The sequence below is a fragment of the Centroberyx affinis genome, unplaced genomic scaffold (genome assembly GCF_046629955.1).
Source record: "Centroberyx affinis isolate AG114_WGS23_722 - 3 ecotype Tasmania unplaced genomic scaffold, CSIRO-AGI_Caff_v1 ptg002826l_1, whole genome shotgun sequence".
NCBI lineage: Eukaryota > Metazoa > Chordata > Actinopteri > Beryciformes > Berycidae > Centroberyx > Centroberyx affinis.
Window position 1 is genome coordinate 1 of NW_027280969.1, and position 11,119 is coordinate 11,119.

The following is an 11,119-nucleotide window of genomic DNA, read 5'->3' on the forward strand; positions in this document are numbered from 1 at the left end:
GTGGATGTTGACTGATGGAATATGGGATCAGAAAGTCAGGATTGATTTGCCTGTTCGTAAGTGGATTTACATGATAATTGTTTGTGGGTTCCTAGCAAATGTCCCCCAAACATTTACATTTCACAGTTTAGGCCTGATGTTCTTACCTACAGCGCCTTGCAATGAGCACAACAATAGAACGAGCTTCACTTCCATTACTTGGCAGCCAGTGAGAAAAGACAGCCGACATTTAAGCTAGCTTGAAATGTTCCTTGAAAATTGCTTGCTGTCAACAAGTCACCCTCTCCATCAAATATGACTGTTGTTTGTTGTATTAATGCTGAGTCTAATAAGTTGGGTTAATTTTTTTTAATTTTTCACCCTCAAATAACTTATTTCAATTTGATTACTTATTTGTTGTATGCTATGAATTTACATCATAACGACGTAAGTTAGGCAAAAAAGTTGGGTAAATGCTCTACCAATAACAAGATGGGTAAATTGAGTTTAGGTGGGTTTACCCTCCACTAGCTACATTCCTGCACACAAGGGGTGGAGAAAATAGCAGAAATATCACATGAGGAAGGACATTAATTTTGAAGTAACTTAATCTTAATGTACAAAGACTAGGGGAGTCATATTAGGTTGAATGCTAATTAGGATGTGTTGGCTTCAAAAAGCCACTTTTATATGTGAGTATTCAAAGCAACATTGGACCAGAGATCCAAAGATGCCAAATAGTCAGTGCATGAATTGCAGTTGCACGGGTCGTACCTGCAAAATTGATATGGTAAGGGGAATAGTCTCCAACATCATGACAACACACTGTGCATGCACACATCACCTCCATGCCCATGCATGTGTGCAGCCCAGTGCGGGCAGTGTGCAGCAAGCTGGTAACCTTGACCTACAGCTGCTGTCCGTCTCCATGGTGCAGGTACTGCGAGGAGCTGCCGGTAGAGGACAACAACGAGCACAGCACCGACTCTAGCAACGCCCTCGCCAAGAGCCCCGAGGCCAAGCCCGACGTCAGCCCCGTCCTGCCCCACAAGGCCTTCCCCAACAACGCCCTGCCTGAGCTGCCCAGCACTGAGCCACCGGTTCCCGTGAGTTGGCTGGACTTGGCGCCGTCAAACGGTGTCGGTTAATGCAGGAGTTCCTAAAATTCTATTATGCTTCAGGGAGATAACAGCGGAGAGAGTGACACCTCAGAATAGTCATTATACATTCTTTACTTGGTGCTAACTTGAATGCAATAATGCTGAAATTAAACTAATCCGCAGCCACAACACAATCACTCCTCCCTTCAATGAGCCTACTTTGGGAACCACTGTCTCAGTGCAATTAACTAGTATCCTGTGGTGAGCGTCTATCTTGCTGCTTCATTCAGCAGCAGAATCAAGAGATGCCGTATGAGTTTGTTATGGCTTGCACAATGGCTCTTCTCTATTGTTCTTCATAATTTAAATCTCAAAGCCCCATTATGGAGTTTCAAAAGAAATTGCAGATTGTGAGCAATTGCCTGGAGGACTTTTATTTTGAAATTGTCACACAATAAACTGACACACACTTCAACCGCTGTGTCATAAAGGACATATTGTAAGTATTACATGAACACCTAATGAAAGTTTTGGTGTAATGAATGTCTCATAAACCGAAGTCCATGTAATAATGTGAATGAATTCATTGCTTTATCATTTAAAATGCTTTTATATCACTTACATGTTTATTGTGGAATATCATAAAGGATTCCACTTGACTTTGGTTTGGAGGTTTTATATTTGCCTAATCCAGAAAGCACTTTAAACAATGGTGATCACTGTTGTTACAGGCTTGTGCTATTCTTTTCTGCAGTATGATCTGGCCCTGGTGGAGGACATGCCCCCCCCTCTCCCTGACGCTGACCTCCTGACCCTCCCCATCCCTGATAACCGCAGCGGCCAGCTCAGTAGCCACGCCCCTTCACCTTCACTGGACCTTAACGACAACGAGGACCTGCCCACCGAGCTCAGCGACTCATCTGAGACGCATGATGAAGGTGTGTGATGGAGCACACATACACACACACACACACACACATGCACACATGCACACATTTGCAACCAAAATATATTTGCATACATTTGCATACATGTACAATATGTTATTGATATATATGGAAACCACCTATTTAAAAATTTTGTGTTTTAACCGCATATATAAAATTTTAAATTACCTCATGGACATTCATGACATTCCTTCACTTCGTAAAACATACTTTTATTGGCTTGCTTTTATGTAATTGTAATTTTTTTCTCGCCCACTTTTAATAAGTGTGTTGTTTGATCTCAGTTAATTTTACAGTTATTTTATTATATGCACAATATGGAAGAAATGTATGCCAATTTACAAAAATAGTCCATTCATGATATGTGTTACACTCATTTGAATGTATTTGCATACTGTATGGTACAGAAATACATTTGACATTAAATATATTCAAATGTAACCTATCTTAGGATAAATTATAACATAATTTGTCGCATCATCGAACATAATACCTTAAGTTGTATATTGTCATACATGTGTCACCATCCACTTTTGTCACCATCACATTTGTCTGTTCAATTCATGTTACCCTCCACCCCGCCACACACACACACACACACACACACACACACACACACACACACACACACAAAGGCACATAGACACTCGCTTATACTTTCCTTTTCTGTGTGTGTTTGTGCTCAAGCAGGCGAGGTGCAGGCTTTCCACGAGGACCTGAACGGCAAGCAATACATCAACGAGGTGTACAAGTTCAGCGTGGACAAGCTGTACGACATCCTCTTCACCGAGTCTCAGTTCATGAGGGACTTTCTGGAGCAGAGGAGGTTCTCAGGTAAACTCCACGCCGAATACAGGATCTCCAACCTCCTGTCTGTCCAGGCTCATGCAGAGCGGGAAATGGATCTCGCCTTCTTGTCCTCCTCTGTTACTTTTACTCATCCTACATTCCTTCAAACCGCTCCTTCTTCCTTAATTCCTTTCTTCCCAGCTTCCCACCTTTTATTTCCTTCTGTCCATTCCTCTTTCTCTAAATCTTTTAATGTCAAATCTTCCATCAAGTGTTGGTATCGGCTTTCAGTCTTGCACTGCATCTTAACAAATCCTTCTGGTTCATATTTTTTATTAAAACAACTAAAAGAAATTCTGCCACTGGGGCTAATTCTGTCTTGTTTCTAATACAGTTTCACTTTATATTGAAGCAAGGCAGAACAAAGTAGATCACTCCACTCATAACGAGAAAATGACTCTTGATTTAAAAAATGGGAACAAGTTTGCATTGGAAACAAGTAAAATGATCTCAGCTTGTTGGCAGATTTTTTTTTTATTTGTTTTAGGAAAAAAAAGATTTTAAGAGTCAACACTATATTCAGTAACTTGTTAAGATGGATTTTTTGCAGTGGTAAAATATTTGTCACTCATGAGCTCATCAAATAGATTTCTGTTTAAGGTCAATGGCTGTGTTTTTGTCATATCCATTCTTTCTATAATATAAGTTAATAGCTCAGGCCTCCAGCTTCAGCACATTGATATTTCGTGGCCGTTTTGTGCTGATTGCCATTTTGTAATTATGGTTTCCGATGTAGCTGACAATAAATTGAACACCTCAAAACCTCATTAGAATTACCATATCTTTTGAAAATGCCATGCCAAGCTCCTGGATGTCACCTTTTGGCTGAAACGGAATGAAATCCTGTTACTCCTCATTAGACACAGTATCAGAGCGCAACACAAGCGTTGAATTTTCATCAAATGGAAACCTACAATTCAATGAGCGTCTTTTCTCATGCAGATGTGGTGTATCACCCGTGGAGGAAAGAGCAGGACGGCAACCAGACCAGAGAGATCATGTACACCATCGCCCTCACTAACCCCCTGGCTCCCAAGACGGCCACAGTTACCGAGACGCAGGTTGGTGGACATCAGTGGGCCACCGCAGGATACGACTCAGCAAAAGTGTTATTATCTTCCTCGAGATACAATGACGACTTGGAAGCTTTACTGAAGTATAAACACATACAATATCATTTTTGGGTGAAAAAAAATGTGATACAACATGGGAAAAGAGGCACACCGTGGGTTCCGTTGATCTTTGCATTCAGAGCTTTAAAATGGTTTATCACATAAAAGGGGTCGATAAATAATTTTGCTTGAATTATTAATTATTGAATCAAAAAATGCATTTTGATCAAACTCTTTAAAGTAATAATCTGCCGGTTTTTCTTATAAATAAATGTCTGTTACTCTCTATCACCGATTGATACCATACAATAGAGATTCAATCTATAGCCAGTTTATGAAAGATTTTACATTTGCTGTTCTAAAAAAAAATCCTTGTTTTATGTTTACGGAAGCAACAAAAGCGGTTTGTTTGGAATAAATGTAACAATGTAGAAGAAATATAAGTCCACAGTCTACACTGAGTGTCTTTTATCATTATGTGCAAAAACACCAAAGCAATAACCGCTTATCACCAAAGGTGGCGCCAAAATAAAAAAAACAAGAATTTTGCAGATGTTAGATGGATCTCCTATAAAATTGAATGAGCCTTAATTCATGGAATTTGGTCACTAATATAAATAGTGGACATACTTGCTTTTGTCAGTTGAAAGTTGCATCTGACTCTGTTCTGTTGTGTGTTCAGACTCTGTACAAGGCCAGCCAGGAGAATGAGTGCTATATCATCGATGCGGAGGTGATAGCTCATGACGTTCCCTACCACGACTACTTCTACACTCTCAACCGCTACATGCTCACCAGGGTGGCCAAGAACAAGTGCCGTCTAAGGTGAGGGACGATATTTGACTCTCTTGTGTGTTTTATGGCCAAAGCAAGCTGTGTTTTGAGTGAGTCATTGGGTCATTTCAGATCCAATGTAATTAAGAGTATGGGGTCAAAACATGAAACAGGATGTTGCTCTCCACATACTTTGGAGCTTGCTAAATGGACATCAAAATTGTCAAGTTTATAATGTCTCCAAGGCAGTTTAACTCTTAGTTTTTTCATTCGTTTTTGTGTGTGTGTGTGTGTGTCCTGCAGGGTATCGACAGAACTCCGTTACAGGAAGCAGCCATGGGGGCTTGTGAAGGGCTTCATTGAAAGAAACTTCTGGAGTGGCCTGGACGAGTACTTTAGACACTTAGGTTAGTGCTACAATACACACACAACATTTGACGTGACATAATGAAAAACTAAATGGAGAGAAATTGTACTACATAGCCGGTAACATTCCCATGCATGTTGTGGCAACTTGGACTTGACAGTTAAAGACAAAGATAGATGAAAGAGTTCACTAAAATCCAAAATGTTGTTGAGAATTGTGAAGTAAACCAAGGTATCATCAGTGTATCAACCCTCTGTAACCTTAAGTCCATCTCAACTCCTTAACCAAGCAGAAAACAATGCAACAGGAAAAAAACTGTCCAGTGGTGAGATGCATCATTTCCCAAATTTTCATCAAAATCCATTCAGTTGTGTTGCATGTGAGGATGATGATGGACATAAGAACGGATGGGATGATTCTTCGTCCATCCCTCACATGTGATGATGGCAGCTAGATTCAGCCATTTAAGTCTTTTTAAGTTCCAGTCTACCCTTTTCAGTTCACCCTCAGCATAGCATGAAATTCAAGAAACTCAATCTTGGCTCCTCGGACCATGTGGTATTCCAGTCATTGTACCAATCGTCCTGGCTTCTCCCCTCTCTCCAGAGCTGGAGCTGAGCAAGTTGGACGCGGCGCTGATGGAGCCCCACAGCCCCAAGGGCAAGGCGGTTAGGAGGAGGAAACGACCACTGGTCCATCACTTGAGGCCCTTGGGCCACATGGACGAGGCCCTGAGCCCCGTCACCACGCCTGAGGACGATGAGGAGGACATCCACCACATCAAGCACGTGGCAGGTAAGCAGCAGGGGGTGGGTTGGGGGTGACAACAGGCCAGGATCAATGAAATACTGTAGGACTGAAGGTAGACTTGACATCTGTTGACAAAGTTAGAGTAGTTTCTCCCACCCATAGAGTTAAAATGTCTTTTTTTTTTCACTTCAACTATTAAGTATACGTATATATATAAATATACTACCAGGGGTCTCTGTGGAGTTTCCAGGGTGTACCTAGACAAGCGCAGAATAGTTAATTTCATTATAATTTAATTCCCAATTAGAGAATATGTATGAATAACTAGTAAATCATAGGTTTCATTTTCACTCTCATTTTTATGACATAAATAAAAATATAGAGATGCATGAAATATATAACAATGTGAAAATATGAGAATATGAAAGAAAATATGAATAAAAAAAAAATAAGGATGTGTAAAAAGCTAAACTGAAAACTAGCAAAAAATATTTATGCACATGGGCAATTTTCTTTTCAAAGATTGCCGGGAGAGGATGGGTTTCTGCACTTACTACTATACTTGAACTTTGGCAGCACTTAAGTATTGTTACTTTTGAGAGTGCAGATAATACAGTTTAACTTTTTGAGATGAAATAATGATGAAACATTAGTATAATTATTGTAAATAAAACAAGACCAGAGAAGATAACCAGCCTCTACCGGCCTCTGCTCTGCATTTTACATTGCGTGCCACCTGGTCGGATTTGGCGGGAAATCTGCTAGATCGCTTTGCAGCACAGAACAGGAAGAGGGTGCTGTTCTTCCTCTGCACTTTCAACATGTTTCTCCTCTTCAGTAAAGACAAAGATGCCAGGGAGAGAAACACAAAATGCCACACGTAGCACCTTTAAAAAGTCATGTAGAAATGCGGTCATATTGATGGGAAGTGGTGTCTTATCTTGCTTCAGGTTCAACACAGACCAGACATATCCCCGACGCCCCAGGAGGCCTGGCGCTCTACAGCGTCTCCAAGCTGCTGCTCCTCATCAGCCTTGTGTGAGTAATGCTGTCAACAAAAACATAATGCATTATTTTTTATGACTCATTTCAAAAGTGATCTCATTGCTTTCATATTACTTCCTGGAAGCAGTAATTCATTACACTCCTCATTTTATTACTTTTCAGCTGTCATAATTGCCAATTGCATGCTCTCTTACCCTCAGGAATTAGGATAACTCAGTTTCTCCTGTTTCTCCTAAAAATGAAAGTAGTGGGTATTCTTCCACCCAGTGAAAGTCAACTTTTCTGCCATTTCTTATCTAAGCTATCTCAGTATACGAAGACAATGGTTAATTATGAAGAAAACAAATCAGGGGATGTCAATGGGATACAGTTCTAGGATAATTCCTCTTCAGTCTGATAGTAAGAGGGGGATATTCCAAAAGTAACACATTGATGATTGGTAACTGTAATATTATGAAATAGTAATCCATTACACTACTCGGTACTGGGAGAAGGAATAACATCATAACATCGCAACATAACATTATCACCCAACAGTATTGAGTAACTGTCTGTGGACACTGTTGCCAAAGAGATTTTCATGGAGTTGTCTTACTAGGTTTGATTTAAAATAAAATATTTCTGGCCTCTGTATTTGGAATTTCTTGATGTGTCCATTATAAGTTACTCCAGATAAGACTATCAGCTCAATGCCTAAAATGTAAACGGTCAAATGTAATTAGAGCTGCAACTAACGATTATTTTCATTGTCGATTAATCTGTTGATTATTTTCTCGATTAATCGATTAGTTGTTTGGTCTATAAAATGTCAGAAAATGGTAAAAAATGTGGATCAGTGTTTCCCAAAGCCCAAGATGACGTCCTCAAATGTCTTGTTTTGTCCACAACCCAAAGATATTAAGTTTACTGTCATAGAGAAGTAAAGAAACCAGAAAATATTCACATTTAAGAAGCTGGAATCAGAGAATTTTGACTTATTTTTCTTAAAAAATTGCTCAAACCGATTAATCGATTATCAAAATAGTTGGTGATTAATTTAATAGTTGACAACTAATCGATTAATCGTTGCAGCTCTAAATGTAATAATTTGAACAAGTTGTACATTTCACCCACTGCATCCATACATTCATCTATTTTGATGGAGCCAGCTCTCTTTGTATGTGCGTGTCATTCTAAGACATCTAATACCATATATTAGTTTGATATACTCTGTTCCCCACTCTCCTATCACTACAGTAAGGGAACTTTAGAGGAGGCATGCTACTTTCTGTCTTTCTCTGTTTTGCTGTTCTGTAAGCTGTAATCTACCTGTTTCTTTTCCTCTGTCCTTGTCTTCAATTGCATCCCATAGGATCTGTATAAGGTATTTTCATTTCAGCCATACCAGATATTTTTGACGGACCTGATTTCATCCCAATAAGTAGCATTTAAGCGACATACTGAGTGACGCTCTCTTGAACAATCTGACTGAGGGGTTTCCACTGTTCCACTGTTCTCTAGCCTGGTACTGCTGGTGTTTCTGAACATGATGTTGTTCTACAAGCTGTGGATGCTGGAGTACACCACACAGAGTCTCACCGCCTGGCAGGGCCTGAGACCACAAGAGAGGTAACAGCATGTTTGGATATTTAGAGAAGGCGGTTTAAAAAGAAGTTCACATTGTGCTCAGGCTGGAGTGTTAACTCTGTATGCTTGCGTGTGCCTGCAAATACATAAGATTTTTTTTTTTTTCTATTTGGTACAAATATTTCCAAAAGATTATAAAATTCAGAATAAGTCTTGTGAGGACATCTCTGGTTGGGGGAAAAAGGTTATTTTTAGGTTAAATCAGTGAAAGTTAAAGGATAATTCCAGCTTGCTTTTTTTTTTGGCTCATTTTTTACATTTTCCATCCCTTAAATGTTAATTCTGGCTGTTTTTACATGCATGCGCCACAATTAAAAAAAATTTAAATCAGTTTTGCCATGCGTCACTCACTCCCACTCAGTTCCAAATGGCATAGAAAACAACTCCAGAGACTTCTAATTCAGTCCATAAAGGTAATCCATCACTGTGAATGAGACGCCAACAATCAGAACACTAATATCAAGCTATAAACATTTACATTTTGAAACAAGTTCTGTTCACCATTTCATATTAATGTAATTATTCAGGTATGTATTAATGTGCACATTCGGGAATCTGGTCTCTGCTTGTAAACAAGAAGAGGCAAGATACTGCTTCTGGGTCAGGGATATCTGCATTTTCCTCTCAAAAATAAAACTTTCAACCAATAGCTAACATTCTCTGTGGTGGCATTAGGACCCGCCTTCTGTCAGTCACAACCCATTAAACTTCACAGACAAACCAAAGCTGCCACCAGCTATAGTCTGTCAAATTAAACAGAAATTGAAGCTAGAAGTTGGAGGCTTGAACATGGATCCTCAGGTTGAAGGATTCTCTAACCACCAAGCCACACTGCTGCCCTGTGTGTGTTTGTGTTTACATGTACAGCATATACGTATGTGTCTCCTCAGCAAACATCCCCAGACCCAGCTGGAGTGGGCGCAACTGCTGGAGTCCCAGCAGCGTTACCACGACGACGAGCTGCAGAAATGGAAGGAGATCATCAAGTCGTCGGTGCTGTTGTTAGACGAGGTGAGACAGCAGGTCAGGGTGTTTCTAAGAACCTCTCTGGGTTCTTTATTCTGATTCTCCATTTTCTTTTTCTTTTTTTTTACATTTTAACAAATCAGTTTTCTTTGTGTCATTGTGGTCCAGATCCTGGAAGTGTGCTTGCTTAAGCTTGAAAAATTAAAAAAGTTTGAATCCATTAGAAAGAGTTCATCTTTTAGAAGCAGATGTCACCGTTCACTCTCTGCCATTCATTTCTACGGGGGGAAAAAACTCAAAGGGTCGTTAAAGGAATAGTTCACCCCAAAATGAAAATTCACTCATTATCTCCTCACCCTCATGTCAGCTGAATCGCCACGTTGTGATTTAGACTCATAAAACGGCTGGATTACTTCATAAGAATTTTGCCTATAGTGCAGCTTTAATATTTCATTTTTGATATTCAATCACAGTCTGACCCATTTCTCCCATGCCCTCCCTCCCAGATGAAGAACTCCCTACTTAACCTCCAGAAAGGCGTCGGCCTCAGGGACCACAGCTCCGAGTCGGAGGAGAAAAGGAATCAATATCACTGATCGATAATCCCAAGCAAAGGCATAGACACGATGTGCAATATTTATCCTCCCATTACTGAGCCTGGAGACAGAATCAAACATGTGAGCATGTGGATGGAGAGAAGAGGACAGGGATTTAGTCAGCGGGGGTTCATACCTCTTCAAGACACCTGACTGAAGTGACCTCATCTACCTGGACTAGAGTGCACCACAATGCATCCTGGGAAACGAAGCGCTGTGGCAGGGCTCGTCTTCGGCTTAATTGCTCTTATTCATTTACCCATCCCGGCTCCACAGTCCTCCTTTTCAGAGAATGTTGCATTGCAAAGTTTTATTTTATTTTATTTTATTACAGTATCAAAGATCAAAACTGACTCAAAGCATGCAATTTTTCTGGCTTCCTATGGGTTTTTTTTTACAGGGAAAATCCATATTGGAATAATATGTGCATTCACTGTAAGAGGAGCAAAAAATATATATATAAACAAGGAAGGGATTTCCTTCCAGGAGCACCTTTGAGGAACTCCGAGAGCTGCAGTATCCCTTTTTACTCCACCTTTGAAACTGGGAAACATGCTAAGGGACTGTAATAAATCCACAATCAGCTTGCAGTATTTCAACCCATCATTTGTGGAATAGAACCATGAGGAATCAAAAATATAATAGTATATATACGTTTGTGTGTGTACGTGCGTGTGTGTGTGCGTGTGCGTGCGTGTGCGTGTGTGTGTATGGATAAGTATCTCATATGGGATTTTTAAGAAGTATATATGGCAGTCAGGGCTACTTTTTACCGGGCATATTAGGCGAATCAGGGCTGGTCTCCCTGAGAGCTTATGCCATAGTTTTGTGTTTCTATGTTGTATGTTTATGTTTTCTATGGCATAAAATATTCTATACTATGGCTAGAGCATTGCTCTGCGGTTTGATTTAGTGACGTGTTGATAAGGAGAACTTGATTTGCAGCAGTGAGAATGTATGGGAAAGCAGGCATGCTTAGTCGAAGGTGGCACAGTACCAAGTTTCCTAATGTGTTGCCAAGGGGAAAAAGAAATGTTTTGTTCACAGC

The 11,119-nt window shown here is 40.1% G+C and overlaps 1 protein-coding gene across 1 annotated transcript; it reads left to right on the forward strand.

Annotated features, from left to right (window-relative positions):
• Positions 1 to 833: 833 nt before the first annotated feature.
• Positions 834 to 10,071, forward strand: LOC139658073 (protein Aster-B-like). Its single transcript, XM_071536101.1, has 12 exons — positions 834 to 1,085; positions 1,834 to 2,017; positions 2,717 to 2,860; positions 3,818 to 3,936; positions 4,670 to 4,812; positions 5,065 to 5,168; positions 5,735 to 5,923; positions 6,829 to 6,916; positions 8,235 to 8,246; positions 8,384 to 8,491; positions 9,400 to 9,520; positions 9,982 to 10,071. The coding sequence occupies exons 1-12, from the start codon at positions 834 to 836 to the stop codon at positions 10,069 to 10,071; spliced, it is 1,554 nt and encodes a 517-aa protein (XP_071392202.1).
• Positions 10,072 to 11,119: the final 1,048 nt, after the last annotated feature.

What these genes read in the sequence shown, in the direction of transcription:
- LOC139658073 (XM_071536101.1), top strand. Translation starts at nt 834, where the DNA reads ATGCATGTGTGCAGCCCAGTGCGGGCAGTGTGCAGCAAGCTGGTAACC. An exon ending in AAGAACAAGTGCCGTCTAAG is followed by an intron (nt 4,813 to 5,064) that starts GTGAGGGACGAT and finishes TGTGTCCTGCAG; the next exon opens with GGTATCGACAGAACTCCGTT. An exon ending in CGGTGCTGTTGTTAGACGAG is followed by an intron (nt 9,521 to 9,981) that starts GTGAGACAGCAG and finishes CCTCCCTCCCAG; the next exon opens with ATGAAGAACTCCCTACTTAA.